This window comes from Anarhichas minor, unplaced genomic scaffold, assembly GCF_050575085.1.
Source record: "Anarhichas minor isolate MPS153535 unplaced genomic scaffold, ASM5057508v1 ptg000028l, whole genome shotgun sequence".
In the NCBI taxonomy this organism is placed as follows: Eukaryota; Metazoa; Chordata; class Actinopteri; order Perciformes; family Anarhichadidae; genus Anarhichas; species Anarhichas minor.
The window spans coordinates 4,261,210-4,287,241 of NW_027466474.1; the positions used below are offsets into that span (position 1 = coordinate 4,261,210).

The following is a 26,032-nucleotide window of genomic DNA, read 5'->3' on the forward strand; positions in this document are numbered from 1 at the left end:
GTTCCATTGTGACTACCACAAAGGGAAATGGCCACTGGCCAGGCCTATTAGATATTTCGTTGTGGTGGGGAAATGGAGAGTGGAGGCTAATCAGTCTTCTTACTGATAGCAATGACCAGCCCACTCATTGTGACAGAGACTAACCTCTTCCATACAATACAAAGCTCTAACAAAAAAGGTCCACCTTCCTTTTGGCCAGGAAAAATACGTCCCCGAGAGCCTTTATAATTTCTACGAACTTTTTCTGGCTTCACACAATAGTCTCTGAGCCAAAACCTCGATTCTTAGAACTTGCCACCTTCAAATGACTGTGACTGCAGTAAAGTCGTAACAGTAGCAAAGTCTGACCTTGTCAACCACAGTGCAGTGCAAGCCAGCGTCCACCAAGGACCTGAAATCTCCGTCCAGGCCCAGACTGGAGCTGTGCAGATTTGGTGTGAGGACACATACCGGGCGAGGGGAGCCCAGCTCTGTGCCGATTTCATTTATCTCCAGCAGTGATGATAATCGTCTCGCTCAAAGGTGTGGATCTGTGGAACAAACCATTATCTGTTTAGTAAGTCATCCAGGGAAAGTGGAAAAGTACATGATCTATGAAATTGCACAAAGCCTATATAGCATTTTTCTTTGAAGATATTTGGTAGTTTTAAGTTACAACGAGTTAAAACGAATTGCTGTGAGAGTAAAAACTTTTTTCTCGAGCTTTGCTGCCTTGTGACTCTGAAGTCTTGAACACTTCACCTGCTTTTTCAGCGGAGGAACATTATACAAGAGATGTGAGCCTAAATGCTCAGAGTCAGTGTCTCATTTTGCATGCTTAAAATAAAAAAGAGCGTGGCAAACTGCAGTGGACCAGAGAGAGAGAATCATTATTTGTAGATACAGCATTTGAGGATGCAGTCATTGAATTAAACATCTCATATGGTGCATTCAAGATACATCAGATAAAACAGAACCAGACCATTTTATTTTAGCTACAGATTGCATTATTTTATCATCCGTTAAGGGTTTAACTGCTGATGTTCAAAGATTGCAACAAAACAGCAAGAAAGCAGGACATTTATGTTACTTCACCATATCAAACACGTTGTTGCCTGCCATCTAATCCCGTAGTGAACCCCCTAACAGAGGTTAGTGAAAAGGAGTTGGTCATAATGAGGCAGGAGCAGCTGCAAGCCTTTTGATAGAATGAGGTCACTAGAGCGACAGAGATCAGTGATTCTGATTGGGGGTTGGTCGGAGGGGCGTCGCACTCAAAAGAACTGGCGACAAACTATTTTGTATTGAAGGAATGCAAGGCTGCAGGCCCTCCTCTTGCTCTTTTTCAATGCATGTCTGTGTCCGAAATAAATCATTTTAATTGTTCTCTGATTCCCCCGCTCACCATTCTGCAAAATTATAATTGAAACATTAATAGGATGTTAATAGGATGTGTGTCCTGGCAACCTTTGATATAAATCTCGCCTGTAAAGGAGAATATTCTCCATGACCACCATGAATCAGAAGTAATTAAATATGTGTGGATAAGCACCATTTTAGGGATTTACAAATATGGTTTCTGCATTGCAAATAAGGTTTGACCCTGGGGGATACTGTTGATATGGAAGACAATGTTTTTTAATAATAGGTTTGAAAGAATTACCGCAATAATATAAGTTAGTTTTTAAGGTTAATGATTATGAGACGGGCTTCTTTAAAATGCAGTTTTTTACCCTTCCGTTGGAGGCAGTCCCTTTAGCTCAGGCGAGTTTGTTATGGAGACCCAGGGGTCTAAACTCTACTGAATGGGCATGTGTAGCTCATATGAGTGGGGCAAAATAGTGGCATTGCCCATGAGAAGAGAACTTAGCTGGAAGAAACAAGATCCTCCTTATAGACTAATGGATGTGTTAGCGAATGTGCTTTCAGACCAGCTTTCATGTTGGCTCCACCAGAGGGTATAGAGGGAATGGCAAATTAATTATAGAAATGAAGCCAACCTCTTTTTCTTATCATAGGGGGCAGCTGTGTGTTTCCCCCTCACTCGTTTCCCTTTTTCTCTGTCTACAGTGCTGGGATGTGTCCTGCTCGACATCTACTCTCTGCTTCTCCTCGTCAATCCATACAAACTTACTCAAGAGAAAGATTTGTTCATGGGGGAGGTGAAAAGTGGAGCCTTTATTGAGTGGAAATGTCATAGAAATTGTTGCAGACTAGCAGAAGAAGAATCAGGCTCTGTCTTGCCTCTCAAATTATTTCATAGCTTTGAGACCCTTCCACTCCAAGTCGACTAATAGATCAATATTTCAAGTGGGATCTGGTGCTGTGATGACATCATTCTGTTGGCTGTGAAAGCGCATTAACAACCAGCTGAATGTGAGTCTCAATGACAGGCTACATGGTCCTGATCAGCGTCTGTGTTGTAGTGTTTTGAGAGACATTTGGAGATGTGAAACGTCTCAAAAATGGCATGTGTGACCCCCTCCAGCAAATGAAAAGAGCACCACCATCAGAAACAGACACTAGCACACACTCACCTCACTTTGTTGGACCATTCCCAAAGGTCCGCTTCGGGAATAATGGGAAAGAGCAACAGTGAATGCATGGAATATTAATGCAGAGTTGCAGCCAGCCTCCACTCAAACTGTTAATTTCCATTTTATCATGACAAATAGAATAGACATCACTCCACGTGTTATCATGCTGTTTTCAATAACTGTTCTTAGGCGTTCACATCCATCATATTACAGATTGTAAATGTATTATGGCAGACCTAAATCTAGTTCAAAATGGAAGATGATGCATACTGTTGTAGCACACACACATTTCTGGTTTGCAGACTATTCAAGTTAATCATCGATCATTTTAGTGCGCATTAAATGCAGATGTTAAGTCAAATGAATTTAAAATTTGTTTTATAAATGTCCTAGGTTTTTGGCTTGTGTACTTATTTGGTCATCAAAAAGTTTAAATGAAAGTATGATTCCTTTCTCTGCTGCAACAGTGTACCCTTATTTAATGTTAGTACTGGTAATTTGATTGATCTGCGTGGACAGGGACTAAAAATAGTGAAGTCAAACTACTTATTTTCAAACAGTCACTCTTTATATATATCGATGAGCCACACAGACAGTTGACCAGCTGTGAGGCAGACAGAGTTAGCTGTTGCTTGTTTGAGAATGTACTTTCCGTGACCCCGTAAATGTGTTAATCAGCATCTTGATTCAAAACATGCGACGTACGGAGTCAATCTTTGTTGGCAGATTGTTGCCAAAGGAAACGCTCATCCAGAGGAACGACGCCTGGAAACTGTTTCCACAAATGAGCCCAAAAAAAAGTTTAAACCTCTTTTGAAAACAAAAATTCAGAAGAACTTTAAAATTGTATTGAGTAAAGACAATGAAACAGAGCAGAGGACATTTAATAGTTTAATTATAAGCTGCTGTATACATTCAGTGATTATTCCGATTTTCATGTTGCCAGAAGCCATGGGTGAGACCAGCAAAACATTCAGCTACAAGATCTAGTGTGTTGTATGCAATTTGTCAATTTTCATTCATATTTTTCCACATTGTACATAGTTTACTGCAAAGCAACTTAAACCCACATTGCTGATGTGCAACACGGTTCTTCCAAGACCTTAGTTTGTTCAAACATGATTCCATCCAGTCTGTTGTGTGGCGCTCGTAGGAGGGGAAAGTCCTGTTTATACCACTCTGGTCTGAACCTTATCTTTGAGATCAGCTGAACACAGATGGCGCAGGGTGACAGCAGTGCTGAGCAAAGCTAGTCTTCGCGTACGAATGCCCTCGATTGAGGCTGAAAAAGTCTTATTTAAACTGGATTTGACCCAATAGGAAAGGCGACTCGATTAGACTGATAAAATCGGTGGAACCCCGTGACCAGCATGACGAGCACTGGGAGCCGTTCTGCAACATCCTGCAATTTTTAAGGTTTTGTTTGCATCTTTTTTGGTTTCTTTTGCTATCTCACTCTAAGCTCATTTAACTGACACACTAATGTTGGTGCTGATATCGCTTTTTTTGTTGTTGTTTTTTTTTTTTGTCTTTTTACATTTTCTAGTAGCCCACACAGAAACTTGATGGCACAAGAACTGACCAATAAGAAACTCTTTACAACAAGGTAGACTGCAACAGTTGCCAGGGGTCACACAGTAAACAAAAAATAATCCAAGTTCATTTTGAAAATAAAAAAACAAATCAGATTCAATATAAAAGCAAAAGACAAATGAACAAAAGCAAGTTAATTTCAAGTATAACTTACTCATAAAATAACTACACAGCATTAAATATTCTCATTATACATTTTTAAATTATTTATAAAATATATTTTGGCATATATGTTTTTTTTTATTTTTGTGTTTGTGTAACAAACGCTACTGTAGCTTCAGTTGAACACCAATGTTTATTTGTTTTTTTCTCTTGAAACAAAACATTAAAGGGATTGTCACATAACAACAGGTTATTAAAAATGATAATAGTAAACCCTATAGAGAGTTTCACATAGCAAGACATGAGTGACGATCCCTTCTATCCTAGCCCCATAGTCAAAAGTCAAAAAAAGTACAAGACCAGAGCACAATGTTCTAATTTGTGCTCCACTGGCTACAATCAAGGTTGGGCACAGGAGATTTCAAAAAGTCTTTTTTTTTTCATACAACTCAATTTAAACACAAGGATCCGTCTGTCCCATTTTCAGTGTTCAGAACGGCCGGGCAGATAGCGAGAGTTCGTTTAGCTCCGTCCTTGATAAAATATAAATACTGTAAAGACCTCACAGTCTGATGACACTGGGATGTCCTCAGGGATACGCAGAGAAAGTTTATCTTATTAGTCAGGGAAAGAGGCAAATGAGACATTCCCCTGAACGCACTGCAACCTGTTGAAGGAGTAAATTGGGAATATTTTTAGATGAATCCTGTGTATGTCGTTTATTACATTGATGGAGCTCACTATACAAAGGAACAAAGAGCGATTTTGGCAGCTAGAACAAACTGCAAAACCAAAGAAGGCAAATATCAGTTTGTGATACAAAAGTAGTTCAAAAGGCATAACTGTACTCATGAATTGGCCTCTCAGGTGTCCAAACACGCAGTGTCCCGCTTTGGCGCAAGTGCTGTAGAGGTCCACTGGGCATGTCCATGCGGTCAACAGTGACCTGCCTGTCCACTCATTGCAGACTGATAGAAAGAAACTGAACAAAAAGCAAACAAGGAAAAAGTACTGCAACTACAACAAAGCCACATCCACTACCTCGGCTTGAGCACACAACTAGCCGCAGCATATTACAGTTCATGATCCTCAGCACGAGCTGGTTCTTGAATATTGTATACTGCAAATGGGTGTGTCTCTCTACTTCCACAGCCTGACTTTCTTCTTTGTACACACAGCTGTTGCGGGGTACATATATGTGAGTTTACACGGCGCGTGTGTGTATGAATGTTGGTTTGTGTCACAGAGAAGCTCGCTAGAGCACAATGTCCTTCAGGCGCTTGCTGCTGGGGGATTCCTTGTCTCGGCCATCGTGGAGAAGCGTGTTGATCTCCCTGACAGCTGGCTCACTGTCCTTCCCCTCAGGCTGCCGCAGCAGGCTGTGGTTGGCGATTCGCTCTGCGTCGCGGCATTTCAGCGTGTTGTAGGCAGATGACGGCTTGGACAGTGGGCTCTTCAGGTGCACGGGGGAAGTGATGGGGCTGGCCGCCTCGCGCCCGTTGCCAGCTTCACGGACAGCCCCTCCATTGGCCTTGGGGCTACACACCTGAGACTCCTGAGTCCGCTTCCCCTTTAACTCTCCCCGTTCCACGTCCTCAGGCCCATCCTTGCCGAAGGTGGCAAAAGTCCTCTTGGTGGTGCCATCCTCGTAGTGGGGCACGTCCACTGTGGTAGCCTCGATAGACAGAGCGATGACATTACGGCCGTGCTCGGGCGACTTGGCACGCGCCGGGATGGGGGCGCGAGGCATCCAACAGCGGTCAGAGTGGCCAAGGATGCGACACTCGTCCTGGCAGTGAAAGCCTTCGGTGGGATCTGTGGTGACACAAGAGAAAGAGAAAACAAGATTGTTACATTTGTCTGTAAAACCAGTTTCATGTTCAACTTTTACACTCATTTGCACAAAGATCTCAAACTGTTTTTTCTCCCCACGTGGCCTTGATTTGATTTAATTAAGTCAAACTTGTCATGAAATAATAGAATAACTAAATGAAAATAAATGCTGCATTCTGTTTTAATCAAAACAGCCCAAGTTAAACATGTCTGAATGATTTGCTTTCACTTGCAATGCATTCCTGCCACTGCTCAAGACTGCAGTCCCGTTAACACACTGTTACTATCACGCTGATAACTATAGCTGGATGGTTTGGGCACTTCTAATGTGCCAATTAAATTATGTATTGTTAAATCAAAAGTCCATTTGCAACTCTTGTATAATTGGGTTTTCTGTGGCAACACTAGATGAAAGGCAGGTTTAAACAGTGCAATCAGATATCTCAAGGAGAGAGACACCAGACGAGTTGCGGTGTTGTTGCCTGGTTCATCTCTCTCTTCCTCTCTGTCTCTGTCATCTGGCGCCGTGTTATAAATATGTAATGATGTTTAACGCCGGAGTGAAAAAAAAAGATTCGCCTGAGTCGGTATAACTGCACTCTTTCCTACTTTGTTGTGTTGGAGGGGAAGGACTTTCAAGACAGTTTTTGCCTTGTTATGACAACAAAAAAAAGTGTCACGCTCTCTTACTCATACTGAGATGCTGTAATTATGTTTTTCCCGTTGGTTTAATTTCACATATATACGAACACGACAATTGCTGAAAAAGCTTGATTCTAGGAATCTGTTCAGAAAGACGCACACTTCCAAAATGATTCAGCCCTAGAAAACATAACAATTCCAAATCTCTCAATGCCACTGTGCTGTGTTTTCCACCTGCTCCAATCTTGAGAAAGAACCTGCTACGGAGATGCGCAGTGACACATTTCTGCACTCCCCTACTGCTTGTTTCACTCCTAGCAAGAGCCATCCTCCTTTTCAGAGGCCCAAGGTGACAAGAGGGGATTGTGAGAGGGATTGCCATCGACCCAAATGCATACGCTTACATCTGGCAATCGCAGCTTGACAGATCACCTAATTAAAATCACTAATGATCTGTTTTTCTCCCTTCTTTCCTGCACTCATGAGAGGCACCTCTGCTTAGACCCAGGGGATCGATATTTAAAGATTGGAGACGGGCTTTTCAGGGACAGATTTGCCAGAGCTGTCCCTCATAAAGTATAATCTGATGAGACCGACAGATAACTTGGTGACTAAATGCATGAGTAAAGGGTATCGTGGGCTGTTTGAACCCAAATATGGGAGATGGAGTTCTGGAGGAATCATCATGCTTGAAGGCAGAAAATCAACACCAACACACAAAAAAAGGAAAGCTTGAGTGACCAATGTCCACATGAGCGCTTCATAGAGAAACAGAGGCGGCACAGAATTAGCTTCCTTTGATCATGTTTGTGTCTAGATGCACATACGCACACTGACGCAAACACAGACCTGGCTTTCTCCTCAATAAATGCAGACTGGGACCTCCTCTTCCTTACAAGGGACGGCATTGTAATAAGCCTCTCAAATGTGTGTATCTTATAGGAATTCTTTCTGTGTAAAAAAAACATCAGCTTTATGAAATATCATTACACAAAACCATCCCTATTATCCAGACTGCAGCATGAAATAGGCAGTTTTATAAAATCTCTATACAGTTAAAATCATCATATTAGGCCAAAAGGAAAGAATGAGCAAATTGAATATATTTTCCACTCTTGTATGTATGTAAATTTGCATGAATGCTGATTGGTCCAAGGGACTGCACCTGCGGCAATCAAGGAGACAAAAGGCATGAAGCTGGGGATTTTGTTTAAAGAAAAGGGATCCAATCAGAATGTGATAATGTAATCAAAAGTATTTACGAAAGTCTTTACCAGGTACCAGGAACATAATGGAGTGCGATGAATACATAAAAAAAACATGCCCACACACTAGATTAGATTGTCCACTGCGAAAGTATTTTTAGAGACCTTTCAAATCCCGTGTTGTTTTTTTAAATCTATGTAGCTGCTTTATCATTAATTGTATTTTGAACTTACCCCTTTTTGATGCCATTGTTAACGATACAGATGCCAGTATTTCAGTCATAATAGTAATGTGAAGTATATTTGGAAATATTATATCTTAGTACTTGCTGGCATTAAAAAAACTCTGTATGTAATATGCATTTGAAAATCGTAATGTACATTTTCAAATTTCACTTCATTACATTTAGTAATGTAAAATTTCTCCCAAAAATCATTTTTGACGTGTTTGATGAAGCAGATCCTTTTTTTCTGCGCTGATTAAAGATTTACAAGCATCTTGCTTATGACTGCAATTTCCTCTAAAAACTTTTGGCTTTTTTTCTATAGCCTGCCGCACTTTCTAAAGCATGAAAAGCCTCTCGGCACAAAGACATATAAACAAGTCGTACGCTCTCTACTTAGCAGAGCATGCATATGCAGTGAATGCCATTTTCTCGCCTTTCCTGTAGGGGTCTATGCGAGAGCAACTGGGTTGTAAATGGCATTGTTATGAAAGCCAAGTGCCATTAACACTCTCACATCCTGCCTCATCTCAGAGCTTCATAAAACGCAGATGTTGCTTTAAAAGACCCACAAAAAGTGGAAGAGACAAAATTTGAATAAAAAAAGTGACAGGCCATTGACCTCTAACAAAGCACAACCTCTTCCTATTCCAAAAAATGAGCAAGCAAACTGCAATGGTAAAAGATGAATGAATGGCTTTTACAGCGTAGGTTTGTAAGTCAAAACGAACAGAACAGAAGACAGTGACGCCTTCTCCTGCTGTGAGAGCGTATTCAAAGTCTTCAGGAAAATAAGCCTGCCAATCCGTTCCAGGAGCAGACTTAAAGAACAGCACAGAGCAGGATGTCATTGGGAACATTTCTTATCTACGATTTAATACCTATTAATTACTTCTTCTTTTCCTTTCACTGAAGCGTGATAGTTATATGACAGTTTCCCATTTCTTTACATTCTTTATTAATTACTGAGGGAGCTCCATCGGGAGGTGGAGGCCGCCTCTGTTTTTTAGTGCTCTGCATTCAAGATAAAACAGTCTATTGGAAGTGGATGCAAAAAACAAAATCCATGTACCAAGTGGCACAGCGCTGCTATCAAATCAGACATGATGCGATTTAATACTGAAAAAAGGTCCAAAGACTGGTAAAGGCACTGGGGAGCACTTTAAATATGTATATACTGATGCGCATGGTTTGGGAGAATAATAAATATTGCCACTTCAAATGCAAAAGTCAAATTCTCCTGATAATGCTGGTCATGTTTTTCTGTTTGTAGTTACCTCAAATCGCATCGCTTTGCATCAGCACGGGGAGAAAACCCACCCGTTCCCTGCCATTTCAACTCGCGTCTGCAGCCTACATGCAGCCGATTCAATCCCGTCTCCTTCCCTCAATCAGATGAAGGCGTCTTAACTTCCAGTTACAGCAGACAGATCTTCAGCTTCAGCACAGGGATCCCACAAGCTGACAAGCTCATTGCTCAATTTACCCCTGCGTACCGCATATAATGATCCCTTCATGTCATACAGCTGGAGGTGATATTTGTTTGTTGCTAATGTGGGAAAAAAAAGAGGATTCAGCAAAAGAGTAAAATCCCCTGACACAAAGGGGAAGGGATGTGTTCAGTGAAAGAGGCAACTCCCCCGAAAAACTCCCTGAGCTTTCGCCAGCTATTTTGCGTCCTGCTTGGCTAACACACAGAGCCTGGCTTGGAAAACACAAGCGCTTCTCCCTCCAAAATTAGTTCACACAGCCTCGAGGTTGGAAACAATGATGTAATCCTATAAAATGAGTGTAAGCAGCCACAATAAAACAGAAAGCCAGATTTGAGGGCCAGAGACGGGGGGTTGGGTTGATGTGAAACCAGATTCAGGTGACAAAATCTTCATTTCCCATTTCTTAGTTTAACACGAGCCACAAGGCGATGGGGGCTTGCTGTGCGACACAATTCAGTCAGTTTGGTTTTACAGCATGATGAACCCTAAAAAGAATTTGGAACAGCAGCGTGGCATGATAAATCATTTGTACAAAGAATGTCTGCCACTTTTGGCTTAAACTACTTTTTTGTATTTCCTCTGTATACTGCCATTTTTGTTGTAGCGGTAACAATGGATGTCCTGATTCTGTTTGTCATATGAAAAAAAAAGACACCCCTGAAGAGACAGCCTGGCAGTACAATGTAGTTATGAAAGCAAATCATTTAAAGCAATTCAAACCTTGATATGCTTTTCTTGTGGCCTGCATAGACTTTACTGATTTCTCTTGCTTTCCTGTTCTTTCCTCACTGTCTCTGATATGAAACCCGATCAAAAAGCTATCAATTGAATTTATTTTGTCTAGCCCAAAATGACAAATCACAAATCTGTACACATACGACATCCTCTGTCCCGGAACCCTCGCATCAGTATCGGAAAAACTCCCCCAAAAAACATTTAACGGGGAGAAAAGCAACAGAGATTCCTCTCCCAGGATGGACAGAAGTGCAATATATGTCATGTGTACAGAATGAACAACATAACAGATTTACAACACATTCAATACATATGACATAAATTATTCATATAATGAGAGTAGTAATCGATCAAATATTGCTTGTCTATAGTCTGAGATGACAATTATTGAGCTCTGGTGATTGAAGGAGCTCTAACATTATGCTTTAAGTCTTTTTTTAATGCTGTGGGAGAGGACTGGTACAAAAATACGAAGAAATTCGATCTGCAAAAAGTTAAATACATGAGACCTCAGTGCCGATGACCCTTTCTGAGGACAGCCTGGCATGTCTGAGTGGTGCACAGAAGGATTTCAGTTGCTGCTAAAATGCTATCCACTCTTCTGCTCTCATCTTGGTGTATCTTTGACAGTAAGATGGCTGTTTTCTAATTGCTCTCCATATTAATTTTCCATCCTGGCAGTCACATGGCAAAGTCTGATTAAATCTAAATTGTTACTACGGAGTCTTGACGGGGCCTGTGATGCAGGAGCTGATGGAAGTATCACAGGGGAGGAGAAATTCATAAAACCATGGCACCAGCAGAACCGAGGACGACGGTCTGCGAATGGTTGGCGCTCAGACACCAAAGCCTGATCCTAACACTGGGGATGGAGCTTAACATGCAGTCTGCCCTAACTACCGCAAAGGGCAGTTCTACGGCCAGCTGAGGCTGAGACTTGGCCGAGCAGCCTCCCACACTACTCACCGGGGAGAGTCCAAGCACTGCTGTCATCCCAGCCAGCCAATTCAGTCTGTGGGCCATAAATCAGCCTGGAGGCCTGGCTCCTGCGGGAGCGGCAAGATGGAGTGTGATGGTCTTGTTTTTACAAACAGTAGAGGGGCACCCTTACTGCGCCACGCAAGCCATCATTCTCGACACAGCACCGAGTCCTCTCCTTCTCCCCACAGCATCTGGTTCAGTCACATCAAGCTATCCTCCCTTGACACCCCCAGATTCATCCCTCGCAGCTTCCCACACAAGCCAATCCTTTATACTTCTCCTCCTTCTATCCTCCTCTTTCAACTCACCAGTACTGCTGTCTCACGTAAATTGCTGTGATTAAATAAATCTCTCATTTCTACCAGAATTCATTCTCCTCTTCCATTCACACATTAATTGCCGAGGAAATTACACTAACGGGACAGCCTTGTTAGCGCTGTCGTACGGCCGGTGGAGCCAGGGGTTCATGTGGCACTGGTTCTATTTCCGAGCATTAGTACCACTCAATTTATCAAGAGCGAATTCACTGTCTAATCCATCCAGCACCGCAGAGAGTGTCTGACAGTTTGTCACTTCCACCGGGCCAGCCCGTGTCCTCCCAAAAGCCGATACAAAATGGCAAGTTAACTTAATTCTGAGCCACTCTTACGGTCGCAATTCTTTACAAACACTTGTCAGTATCTGTTTTAGAAGCAAGCAACAGCTCAAGCCAAATTCCGCAAATGTTTACTTCCTCTGTGTGCATCCCCTCCCTCGCTGCTGGCCCAGCAGCCCAGCCTGTGCATTCTACAGCAGGTCCTGGTATAAAGAATGCATTTCCAAACTGGTGTTGACAAACAATGCACTAGCTTCTAAATTGGTACAAACAGCATCTGTTTAACAGCTGTGTAACAGCAGCGGTAAGAAGGGAAAAAAAAAAGCAATCGCTACGCTGTTTTATAAATCACTATGTCACCGCAGAGCACTGTTTTGTTCAAAAGCAGGACTGCTAGCCAATGGACTGCTTGATGTAGTGGAAACGATGCGAGCTGGTTGTCATGATGACATGCATGGGTGGGCTGGCATCAGCACCCCGGCAACAAATACTATACGTAACAATGCTTGCTGAGGGGATTCTCTCACCTTATTGTGCTCACTCCTACCATCACTGGCTCCTAGATGTTGCAGTGTCTCAGTAAGGCTGCAGAAGCATTACATTTGGCTTCTATCATGACATGTGCAACGCTTGGAGGAGCAGGATTTACTGCGGTCAGACCTCGTGTTAGCTGCAGTTAGACACATAATACATGCCCTGGTTTCATACACTAGATGAGTCAGTGACTGTTTAACCCTCTCAACAGTCACTCTGGACTGGATTTATTAACCCAGGCACAAAGGCAGAGAGACCTAAGCCTGGCTGCATGAGGCTGAACTTGACGAAACATGAAATATCAGAAAGCCTGCGGGAAGGCCGGTATATGAACAAGTATGATGAACAAATTCTGGTCAGGTTTTAACGTTTGTGTCAAATCACCGTCCTTAGAGCATACTCTTATTCTTGCCTACACATTTTTCTGTAGCACTCTGCTCAAAAAGAGTTATTGTGATTTTTTAGAAAGCTATTTTCCAGTGTTAGGGATGTGGCTGTACAGTTGGATGTGTTGGGATAATATGAACAAATATAGCACTTAGGATAAAACATCACTGTCTCTCTTTAGTATAGCAGCACAGGGAGATAATCGGACCACAAATCTGAAACTGAGCACTTCCCAGAGCATGTTTAAAGTGGCCTTAAATAAATGTCTGCAAAGTATTATGGAGCATATTCAATATTTAAAATATGTAACTTTTTATGATCAAGATAAGAGCATTTTGACGTAGCTACCCTGCCGCCTGCTATTTACATGTTGATTGTATTGTCTGCACTTGTCGTCTTGTTATGTGTTGTTTTATCTTGAGGTGTTTTAAGTTTTACACTAGAGGACCAGAATAGAAATAAGCCTTCAGGCTTCATTGTGTTTTCATCCTCAGTCATTTTTAACGCATGGAATGGTTGTAGTCATATGTGTTTCTTTTAGATGATCAAATAAATCAAATTTTTCTAGTTACACTTTTAATCGACAAATGCCAAATCACATTTACAAAAATGGTGTTGGAACATAAATTAATATTTATCAATGCATTATGATGATGGGAGGAGGTTCATTAAGTGTATTTTGGTAAATGTTTGGGATTATTTAAATACAGCTGATAACTACGAACTGTAAAATGACTTTGAATATGTCTGTGCTTTCTTCAGCAACCATAAGAAATATGAAAGATAAGGATGAAAAATAATTAGGAAAATGTTAAACTGCTTCTTGAGCTCATCTTATTCACATCATTTGATATATTTCCATTTAAAAGAGGATATTGTGAGGCAACATCATGCAGCGAGGAATTCAAAAGCGTCCGAAAGGCAAACATGAGAGAATTTTGGTTGCTTTGCAGGCAATTGAGCTCTTCATGGCTCATTTCTTGACTCTTTCATAGGTACTATTTTGCTGCTTTCATGGAGGGAAACAGCAAGACGCAAAGACTGTCACCAATACTATTACTTACTTTCCAGCTTTGCATTTGCTTTTTGATGAAGGTAGAGGAAGCATTGTGTCGTACTGTGATGTTGTGTACTTCACTATAATGACACAGCAAATGTCCCCCTTGTCAATTCTCAGTGTCCAAATTGCCCTTCTAATGGTGGGTTTCAAATTAACCTGTGCTCTGGCGCCCCGGACCCACAGCAACAATACAATGCATTCCCAGAACTCAGCACAGCAGGCCGCTGACGTCCCAGTTGCAGACCTGCCCACTCCGCCATGCCAGCCAGCCAGCAGCCAGCCAGGCCGACCGCCTGCCTGCCTGCTTTTGTCTGCTTGGCTCGTTTCCTCAACAATGCATCGGCAGAGGACATCTTTAAATACACCGGCACAAATGCAGCGTTTCTGTGTTTAATCTTGACCGAGCTAGCAAGCTAATTTGCTCCTAAACCCTTGAGTCTGGGAGAAGCAATGGGGACAGAAACATACTCTTAAATTACATGTGTGAATGGGGTTGGGGGGGTAGAGGAAAGCTATACGAGGAGCAGGGATGGACTGAGATCACTGATGCCAAAACTGCGAGGAACAAAATGTCACTGAGGTCACTTAAATACCTAAACCGAGAGTGAAAATTAGACATTCCTTCATTGAAACTTTAGGTGTGCTATCAGCAGGAATTAATCCCCATTATATAATATTAGGTGTGAGTTTTCAGCAATTGCGATGGGCAGCAGAGAAAATACAAACTGCATATGTCAGGGAAATGATAATGATGAGGGGGAAAACAGTGGTTTGTGTGGCATGGAGCGTTACCTTAATAAACGTCAGGCCCGTGACGATTTAAAAATGTGTCACCAACACCAAGATTTCTAAACTTTTTATCCCAACAGTTAAAAATCATAACTTAGCAAGTGTGGAGAAATAGATTTATGATTTAATGGTTTTGGACAATCTATAACCCATAAACATCCTAGAGTGAGAAACCATTATATTCTCACATTTGCCATGAAGAGACATTTCTCAATGTTTTCATTCCTGATTTGTTTTGCTATTTCCATTAGCCTTCTGAAATAAAGACAATACCTCAGCGCCTGTCGATGTGTCCAGCTCCAGACAACTGGGCAGCATACCAATAGCTTAGCTCTCTCTCTCTCTCTCTCTCTCTCTCTCTCTCTCTCTCTCTCTCTCTCTCTCTCTCTCTCTCTCTCTCTCTCTCTCTCTCTCTCTCTCTCTCTCTCTCTCTCTCTCTCTCTCTCTCTCTCTCTCTCTCTCTCTCTCTCTCTCTCTCTCTGAGCTTCTGCTTCGCCTCAAAAGAGTGGCCTTACATAATTAATATAATGTGGCTTCTCATTCAGTCATGTTCACTTTGTGTCAGCCAGGACTATGTGTTTTATATTCCATTTTATCTTGTCACAGAAGCACCAGCAGGGTTCCGGCTCTCTCTCATTTGATCCCCTTTTCTGTCTATTTTCCCCTCTTCCTTTTCCCGACAATTTTAACAACCTCCAGAAGTAGGGCACCGTAACATGATGAATGTGATGGTATGTAGCGTGATGGGCAGGTTGAGCCCAGCATATACAGTACGATGGGGTAGGGGCATTGGGACACCGATGCATTCATGGTTTGAAAAGACAGTCTACCCTATTTGCCAATGAACCAGAGAGTGTCACTCAGGAAGAAGAGATATATAAAAGAAATAAGGACAAAACAGCAAGGCCATGGCTGCAAGGTGATACATTAGATCTACGCCCACTGGGCTGAGGAAAAGCAACAGGGAGGCCTTTCCAACACTTTCTATTTCCCTGTCACAAAGGCCATTCAGTTTGCCATCTGGGGGGCAGACTGACTCTCCCAGCTTCTCCATTATTTACCACAGTGAGGCATGCACCATGATACCACTTAATATGTCCGTAGCATTAGCCACCCACCAGCCCGTGCTACGCTATACAGAGGATTGTCAGCGTTGAGGCAGTCCACGAGAAGAGCTGTAGCTCGTATCTAAGACACAGATTGAAATGGAGGTGAAGACTGATCTGGGGGAAAAGAGAAGGAACTAATAGGCCCATCTTTTCTGATTTGAGGAACATGACTATAGCATACATACGGATGATGGCAGGGGTCTGACACAGTGGTAGTAATTGGATTTCTCAGGCCCCGTGCCCACTCATGATAATATGCTGAGCTGTGACATGAAAAGTCCTTATTTGTGGCAAGGGAGCAAGGTGCAGCAGAGTGGAAGTGACAGGTGTCAAAGATCCAATTCACTCGCTCCTCTCGATCCTCAAGTTGCTTTTCTCTCTAGAGGCAGCTGAGGAACAACCTGCCTTGTGGTAAAGCCAAACACCAGGCTTGACATTTAGTGGCAAATCCAAGCTAGTCAAACCTATGTAGAGTGCAGCGGAGGAGGTGGAGGAGGCGGAGACGAGGAGGGCGAGTGGGGGGCTGGAAGCACCATGGATATAAGAGGTCTTGGCCTGATTGCTTGCTTTATTTATTTTCTGATGCTAATGTGAGCTGAATATAGAAGGAGCGCGGGGTTCCTACGATGTGCCGGAGAACACAAAGGAGCCCCACTGCAGATCTTACAGTTTTGAAGGGGGTAGCGCAGTGCCTGGCCTCAGTTCCCTCCCTGTCCTCCGTATGCATTCTGGCCTCATCTTTAACAAGGACTATATGAGAGCAGGCACATCATTAAAAAGAGCCATTCTGAGACTTTCCTGTCTGCCATTAAACTTAACAGCCGACCTCTCCCATTACCTTTTATCCTCCCCTTTCAGGAGAACGGGGACAACGGGGTTTGAAAAGTCACATTTGGCTGGCAAGATGCATCCACTGAGTGAATTCTGTCCCTTAGTCAACTCTACATAAAACAGGAAAGTTTCCTGGAATGTACCACAAGTAATTTGTTCTGTAAAAAAAAATATATATAAGCATGTACTGTAAATAAGCAGATTCATTAACAGTTACAGCAGCTTGTACATGGTTCACACTAACCTGATTTTCCATAATATATACTAATGTGGTATAATAATTAGCTTAATGCCCAGAAAGATGAGTGGTAGCCCGGAGGAAACATCTTAGCAGAACAATATGAAATCGGAGGGCCTTTGTGAATAATGTAAATGTTGATGAATTCACATTCATTTGATTATCCACCACTGCCAGCTACGCCACAATGTAGAAACACCACTCTGCATCCTCTTCAGCTCTTGACCTTTCCCACACATGAACAGAGTCACAACAGGCAGAGCTCTTACTGCAGTCAGTGTGTGCATAACACAGTAATTCAGATTGACTAGTTAACTCAATGTGGTGCTCAGGTTATACACATTACAATTTTGATCTTTATTCAACTTGAACAACCCTGATATGATCCGTAACCATGCGTGTTTCCTTTATCTGAAATACTAGTGAGAATGTCAATGCACTGAATAAGGAATAAACAGAGCACAGGGGTCTAAAAGACCCAGAGGTTCTTGGATATGAAGACGTGTTGAAAGACAAAATCCAAGCTCAGTCATGTGGAGGCCGGCGGCCCATTAAAGTAGCTGGGGGAGGCTACCTGGGTCCACACACACATCTCAGCAAGTCCCTCCTCTCCGTTACTGTGCATTCACTCTCTCATCAATAGTTTATAATCTGGGTCACCGGCAGCCAAAATGTGCCTCTCACTGTTGAGACCGACTCAAAATGTTGAATTACAACATTGTGAGCTCATCCCTGCTAGGTCATCTGGGGGACAGCGAGGGATCACTGACACTAATTGGTGAATGAAAGACAGTAATGACAGACGTGGTTTGGACGACTTGCCTTTAACCTCTGTTTAACTTCTGCTGAGTACAATTCCAAAGAGCATATTCTGCCATGCTATGCTTTACAGCGTATGCAGGGTGTGTGAGAGAGAAATTCTGCATTTCAACGGCTGTAAAGTGTGACAGAATAAATCATTCTCACTGAATATACATGAGGAGGAAAAAGTATGGAAATATTATAGAAGTACGCCTGAGGTAGTAACCTTTTGTTGCCACAACTGAGGAGGACGACATAACTTAACATATTCCCGCTACATATTCCATCTGAGTTATAATGTTGTCAGGAGAAACAAGGTGATGAGAGCTAAGATAAAAACAGGGGGGAGATGATAAAGGCACCGGGGGAGATGATGAAATAAAAGAAAAACAGAATGTAGGAATTCTCAAATGGATTAAAGAGGATGGAGGTATAGCGTTTTTTTTTCCCCACAGAAAGGAAGTAATAGGGGTTAAAAAAGAGAAATGCACATTGCTGCAGCACAGGAGACCCCCCCTCCTCTCTCTCTCTCTCTTCCTCCGTTACCCCAGCTGCAGTGATAAATGTCTCTTTGTATTCTGGACAGAAAACTACAGGCTACAATGTACTTGTCAGAAGACAGCTGATTTTTCCCGTTAAACAGAGCAGAGTATATTCTAAATCTTTCCTTTCACAGGGGGAGAAGATAAAACGAATAACTTGTGCCGAGACACATAGTGCCCAGAACCCCCCCCCCCCCAGGTGCAGCTATGTGCTACTGCATGCTATTTGTACTTTTGCTAAATTTCACAGCATCCTTAATCCCCGCAGTATAGCCATGGTTCCACTATGAGGGCTCATAAATGGGAGCCAGTACTACAGGTAATGGAGCTGATTATTGCTATCTGGGCTACGGGCCAGCTGCCAGACTCTGCCCTGCCTAGAGGGAGCACAGGCCGCCTGGTGTCTGATATCCTGGGATCCCTGTAATACAAGCCTTGCTTTGGCAGTCACTCTGTGACTATCCTGCCCACTTCCAGCCACACACTGAGGCTCCTTTGAGTTAGTCTATGTGTATAGTATGTCCTCATGGGGTTGTTTACTCCACATGGTATCAGTCTATAGTCATACCAATTCAGCGACAAGGCTGTGGTAAGGCATGCTTTTTGTAAATGTGTATAGGGACTCATGTTAGAAAATCTGCTATTTTCTGTCTTCGGGGCAGAGTGGTTCTGGTGGCCAACTTGTACGCACGCAAATTACATTCCTGACAAGACAGACAACAATGACTTATCAGTTGGGGACACATTCCCTCTTTCTCTCAGCTGACCAGCAGCCATTGGAGTCCTCATTTCCACTAAAACCCCAACGTGTTAGAGTGTCCAGACCAGTGCTGGTTAAAAGATACCATGTTAGTGGCATCAAATTACCATTCCCAGACAGTGATGTGATTCACAAGCAAGTCATTTTCAGAGTATTACAGTATTACAGTTACTGGCTTGGGTTACATCACAGATCAAATTTCAATGGACATTCAACCAAACTTTGAACGATTCATTATCTCTGAAGGAAAAATTATTTGCCTTGGCTTCACTGTCACAATTCGGGTGCATGAGACAGCCTCTGCACTTCACTGTTTGTGGGTGGGAAGGATGCAAAATAAAGAACAGCATGGGGGAGGAGGCTTTGTCAACCTCTCATTATGTTGAAAATGCATCACATAGAAGATAAGACTAAATGCAAATTGTGTTCGGATAATAATCCATGGAAGCAAGCCCACATCAAAGATGGAGGTACAAGATCCTGGTTTAAGTACAAATGGGACTACAGTCTTATCACTTGCCTTGTGTTTCATCGGAGAAGGAGTTGTACCCCTGCAGTGACCTTAAAGAATTAAAAACACAGCGGTGCAGTTCGGGAGAATGACCTCCGCCTCGGTCCCTCAGACACGAACTGGAATCAATCGCAGCCACAAAAGGCGAATAGACTGGAGAAAATGCTACAGCTCTGCTACTGGAATTCTGTTTCCCCCTACCAGTAGTATTTCTCTCTTGTGCCATCTCTTTATCTTCCTCCCTCCCCCCTCCTCCTTCTCTGATTAACCTTTAAAGACACACACCTGCAGGCACACACACACACACACACACACACACACACACACACACACACACACACACACACACACACACACACACACACACACACACACACACACACACACACACACACACACACACACACACACACACACACAGTGTACACACCCTCTCAGACAAGATTTAGAATTCAGGTACTTTCTCCCCTCGCTTTAATACACACGATGCCTCCATCAACTTCAGCACATTACCTGCTCTTAATCTCCCTCCCTCTGTCTGGGATCATCCTGATCCCCCTGTTTTCCCATCTGCTGTCGATCGGGGCCCAGCTTGGCTAGGTGCTCAACAAACAACTGTGATTCACTTGGTTTCTGCGGAGATTATTAACACACCTAGCATGCCACGGCGTCATGAATAAGCAATGGAGATCCGGAGCCCTATTTTCTCTCTGTCTCTGTGTTTCCTCCCTCTCTCTCTCTCACTTGGCCTGCCGCGTTGTGAACTGAATGCCAGGATTGTCTAGAAAATGAGCTGTCAGTGGAGGGCCTGCAATGAGACACATCAGGCTCATTGTGAGCCCTAGAAAATAATGAACTATTCCCATTTCTCTCTCCGATATGTTCAATACGCTATCCGTGACAAGTGCAGAGAGATAAGCAGTCCCCTCTTGAGCTGATTAAATACACTGGGTATATTCAGGAGAGCTTTGGCAGAATGAGGGTTGAGGGGATGCCATCCTAGTATTAGAACATTACTATATGTTTTCAGTCTGGGCTGGAGGAGAAGACCCGCTGCATGCCTTTTTGCTCGTGGCTGTGTTAGTGTGTGCAGTTGAGGACGAGCAAGCTAGAGGCAATGCTTGTAAAACGTAAGAGAATCAAAACATGTCAAGTTTGTTTAAGCACTTCCTCACATCTTTTAACTTATTCCCTTGTGGATTTAAGGATGGGCTCACAGAAGATTATTATTATTTTTTTAAATAATTTGTTGGTTTACTTATTTATACCGTAAACAAACACGACCAGCCACTTATTTTAATTTAGAACAGACGTGAAAGCAGTGTAGCTGCCGGCCCTGTCCAATTCGTTGCCCTAGGTAAGATTGTAGCTGCTGCCCCTGGCATTCCAGCCAATTCCACCACCAATCATTGTGTTCAGGATCACAAATAAACTGCATAGCTTTATGTATTTGAGATTAAGCTATGCAGCTCACACTTAAAAGAAAAACTGTATTTCTCAAAAACATGTAGGTTATTACCCGAAATACCCGAAAAGTCTTTCCAAATTTCTACTGACATTTACTCTAGCTATTTAGTAAATTAGCTCACGCTATCGTCCAAAGCAAGCTAACAGCCCTCTGCTTCAACGGCAACTACTAAGGAATAGATAAACTATTCATTCATCACGTCACCTGTCCTTTCTCCGTTCATCCTCCTCTTCTCTTCTTCCTTTTTTTCGCTGGGCCCCACAAACCCAGAAAATATGGCCTATTTTATAGGCTACGTAGTTATGTTGTGGGGTTTTTTAGGAAATATTTATTTAAATAGTATAAAAATAGTATTACTAAAAAAAGTAATACATTGTGAAATTGTTTTGTTTCCTTTCTAGGAACGTCCTGAAACCAGATTGCTTTAATCATTGAGATAAAACAAAGATGGATAAAGGAAATCCACATCTCTCCTCTAACTGATGGAGGTTTATTTTACCGGGGGCAAATTCAATACTGGTCAGCTCTTTTTTTATTTTCATTATGTAAGTATAATTTCACTAAAACAGAGCCAGAGACCTCACTGAGTCACACAGTTTCATTCAGTGATGTAAGCGCGATAAAAAAGATGAGCACAGATGGACACAGCTTGAAATGACATTTTATTTCCTTAAACAGTACTTCCTCCAGTCTCTACATCTCGGAGGCAGAATCTGCATCTTGGTTGTTCATTACAGACCTCACTACACCTGCTAGCAAGCCGTCTCTAGTGTGTTTGAGCATGCAGCGCGTGTGCACTCTATCTTCCTTAATGCTTGCATTGCACTGCGCTCTTTGTCACTGTCAGCCATTTTACCTCCACCAAGGGTTACACATTAGATTAGGCTAATCCAAATCAAAATGGATGGTCCCAGTATAGAGTTTGTATGTTAATCTCATCGTAAAATATCATAACGCAACACGTGTTGTTGTCAGCCCGAATCACAAGGCGACTTTTGGTGCTTAATTCAATCAAATGTTGTTTGAGAATCAGTCAAGTCCTCTGGCACAGTCACAAAGTTATCTTGGAGTGAGAGAACGAAAAAAGAAAATCACTTCTACCTGTCAGAGAGATTGTTTCCTCCTTGCCTCTTTTTATTTTCCCTCGCTAAGACTGCTTACTAGACTCTCAGCTCATCTCTCCATCTCTGTCTCCCTCACACGCCGACTCTCTCTCCGCCTCTCCTGTTGTCAGCACAGCCCTGTTCCTGTTGCCTTCCTGATTCTGACACCTGTCAGCATTTTCGTTAGTAGATCAGAGAACTGCAAACTGGAAATGTTCCTGTGTTGAATTTAGGGCAAGTTTTCAGCAGAAACATGTGACGTGCCTTTACTCTTTCTTTAATTCAACAGGGGAAGGGAACTGCCTGACTGGCACAAAGTTGGGAGATGTGGGTTGGAGATGTTTTCAGTCAGTAGATGGAAACAGACGAGGAAGACAGAACGACATATGGAGGGTGATGGGGAGAGAGAAAAGGGGGGAGGGGCTGAAATCAATTAGGAACAGTGAAACCCTGTGGATCTGCTGATGGAAGAAGGGAATATGGAGAAGTCTGCGGCCCACGTAGGGGGCTTCCATTCCTGGGCTCCAGCTTCAGGCACACACCCAAAGGGAGCTAACAGATAGATGAGATATATTCTCCAGAGGTGGAGGCTGAGGAATATGTCAGAAATAAAAGAGGCCTGTTCCCTAATTGAGCAGTCTTGGATCATTATGAGTCTAGTAAGCCAAGAGGAAGGTCTTTTTTTTTTTTTTTAAAGAACATTTACACATTGACCTGGAAATAATTCCAAAACCAAGACCAGAACCCTCTAAACTGCTAAATCGGACAGTGCGAAGCGACATCATGCCCTCCCTTTCCGTCCCGCGGAGATAACTCAAGCGATTTAACAACACATGAATCTTAATCCTTAAAAACCACGGCTCATCCATATCCGGGAGGAATTAAAGTGTGAGCTATGACAATCAAAGGAAGTTGAAAAAAAAAAAATAGATTTAGCTCTCTTTGTCACCAGCCCCCTCGGAGTCTGTTCCCTCGCTTTTCCCTTGACACTAATGGTTCTACAGAGCCAAAGCTAGCATGTCGCACATTTCAACCAAATCCCCCTAACTTCACAGACATGCCTGTAAAGATAAAGACAAATTCATTTTATATAGCTCTTCTCCTCAGTTTCTTGCTACGGCGATATCGTCCATCGCTATTCTATTGGCAGATATGATGGAGCCATTACATGTTAAAGATAGCCCCTCCTTTATAGATTCAAAGAGATTTAATGTAATTTGTTTTTCAGATACTTCCTAATCTAATCCACTGGGTGAGGATATTTCAGGTCAGGTTTGCGAAAAGAGCACACACGCCTCTTTAGACTCTTGGCAGGGATTCAACAAAGAGGCATTCGCTCAGATTTAAGTCAAAAATTTCTTCACAGGCACTTCGTTGAAAGTTACCTTGGTGGTGGCTGGCGCAGGAATAATGAATAGCTGTTGTTGAAACATCATCAGTGAAAGGGGAAAAAAAGCATAACTCTGATGGACAAAAGCCAAATATCAGACTGCTAAATAAAAATGCCCACTGTGATTCAGAGCAGGGCGAGTTAGCGGCTGAATCTCGTCATACAATTGGATTCCCACATGAAAGCACACGACGGGGATGCAGGGTCTTTGTGTAAAGGTAACGGCTTGTCTCCTGGGCAAACAACACCTTTACATGGCACTGGGAATGGTAAACATTTGCACAGCAAAAGCCCGAGAGTTTAACCCTTCTTCCATCCCTCTTCAAGCTTCCTTTTGTTCTCAGCACTTAACACAAGAAAACAGAACAATAAAAACACACAAAACACAAGGCACTTCTATCCTCGGCTTGTGTGTGTTGTTGTCCTTTGGCAATTGCAGTCTCTCAACTTGTTTTCTGCTTTAGCTGGCAGAAGAGGCGCACTACACAACAGAGTTGGTCCCAAAAGACATCTAAGCAGCGGGGTGTTTAGTGAACATGCCTATTTGTTTTCTGGCAATTCCCTGCATACAGCCAATAGCACCAGCAGATAGTGTCCGTTTTTGTCAATTAAGACAGATGAGCTCAGAGTGAAACCACATCATCACATGACTGTAACCACTGCGGCTCTCGTATTATAAAAACCTCAACTGTTCTATTTCTGCCTTCGTCCTCAAGTGACTATGCACAGAATAAAATGAAGGAGGGAAAAGAGCTAGTGTTCTCCTGAGGAGCGCCACAAAAAGAAAAATCTGATGATGTAAAATCATCATACAACAGCAGAGACAGATTCAACTATGCGTCATGCTGAATCTGCCCATCTCTGTCAGCCCACCATGCCCTTTAACTGTGTAATTGCACCGTTGAGATGGTAATAGGGACGATTTCATTTGCTACGTCATTACATTTCTGCACGTGTAGGGATCTTTGGTCAAGTCGTTTAATAATTATGAACAGCAGCTCATTACTCTCTGGTGTGACCACTGCTGCTGACTGACGTTCTAAACAAAGGGATGGGAAGCTTCCAGTGAAGCCATTTTTGTTGAGTCCTTACTGAGGGAAAATAGCGAGTCTTTAGCTGACTGCAATAAAAAAAGAAATGAAACAAAAGCCAATAATAACCCACCTAATTGTAATTCCAAACAGATACTTTGTTATCATCTATTTGTCCTGGTCAAATGAATGGACAGCACTGTGAAATAGCCACTTGTTCTGTTTACCAGCAATGTGGCAATGCATTATACATTCAGGAGGCATGCATCCATTTTGCTGAAACAGATACAGTCATTGGTGGTGTTAATGAAAAAAGAACTGCCTCAGAGAGTTCTCCTCACTTGTAATATTCCTCATGTACATCATTTGTAATTGTCTCCAATAATGAGATCCCACCACTAGAAGACCTGTTAGCATGCACTTTTTTTTAAGGCACAGGATTTTTGGGGGGTGTTGTGAAGTAATTACAGCTGGCAACCAAGTAGTCAGCAAGTTCACTTTTCATTGCTCATTACCGTCTGAAGCCGTCGAGGGAATGCCCGGTACAAGTTGATTCTAATGGTCGCCACACTTCCGTCTATCTGTATATCGGGCCGCGAAGGCAGGTCCATTTGTGTGACTGTGCTCGAGGTGAAGCGAAGTGTAGGTTGCCTAATCTTATTATTCCCCAGTCAAACAGCAACAACAGCCAAATTGCTCCAAGTGAAGCATCTGGTTAGTTAAACGTGCCAAGGACCAGACAAGGAAGAGCCTTCCAGTCTTTTTGCTTCTCCAGCCACACCCACACAATTCACAATCCGCCGATAAAAATAGATAAATAAAATACAAAACAAATCCCTTAATCTTCAATCCTTTATGCATTTTATCAAACTAGGATTCCTTTCTCGTCATCTCTTACTCATTTAAAGGTCTTCCCTATAGGAGCTGAGTGGAATAGTGAGAGACTGGAAAGCCTTACTGGGGCAGTGTTAGTTGATGTTAACTGAGGGAAGAAAAACTAACTTTGGCACAGGTTCCCAAATTGTAGCACAGTGCAAATGTACAGTTCAGATACTGCGAGGGATTTCTGTGAGTGCTGTCCTCAAGAGTGTACTTTTAAAATATAATGTCCGGTATTGCCACCTCACTCAGAATTAAATTGCTAATGTGAGCCTTTCTAAAATGTCTGCAATTTTTCACACACAGAGACCGACTCTCGCGTTCTGCTGAGCTGTTACACCTGTGCATGTGGTGTTACCTTTGAGCTCGGTAAATACCCTCAGGTGCATATAGTAACATCCTGGTGTGCTCCAGACAGCTCTCTCCGCTCTCTCTCCCTCTTACTGACCCACTCTCTTCCTCAGTCTGACTGGCAGTAGTTAAGAACGAACATGACCCTTACACTGACTTCTGCCAACCAAGTGGATGTCTTTTTAAACGGCGAGTCAAAAATGAAACATCAACATTAATTCTCTGCTAAATGGTCCGACTGAATAATGGATGAGGGCACATGGAGATATGTAGATTTCCACCTTCTACCTTTGTGAGCCTGATTGCTGCCATTCAAGCGCGTCTGAAGT

The 26,032-nt window shown here is 42.6% G+C and overlaps 1 protein-coding gene and 1 long non-coding RNA gene across 2 annotated transcripts in view; one reads left to right on the plus strand and one right to left on the minus strand.

Moving 5' to 3' along the window:
• Positions 1-2,039: 2,039 nt before the first annotated feature.
• LOC142962884 (uncharacterized) lies at positions 2,040-11,691 on the plus strand. The gene is made up of 2 exons (XR_012957372.1): positions 2,040-3,932; positions 4,063-11,691. It is a non-coding gene; the product is annotated as an uncharacterized LOC142962884 (long non-coding RNA).
• Positions 5,434-26,032, minus strand: part of pcdh19 (protocadherin 19) — a 56,169-nt gene continuing 35,570 nt past the window's right edge. Inside the window, exon 5 of the mRNA XM_076103565.1 lies at positions 5,434-6,026. Coding sequence (XP_075959680.1) covers positions 5,467-6,026 — 560 coding nt within the window. The 3' untranslated portion in view covers positions 5,434-5,466. The remainder of the gene's footprint in view (positions 6,027-26,032) is intronic.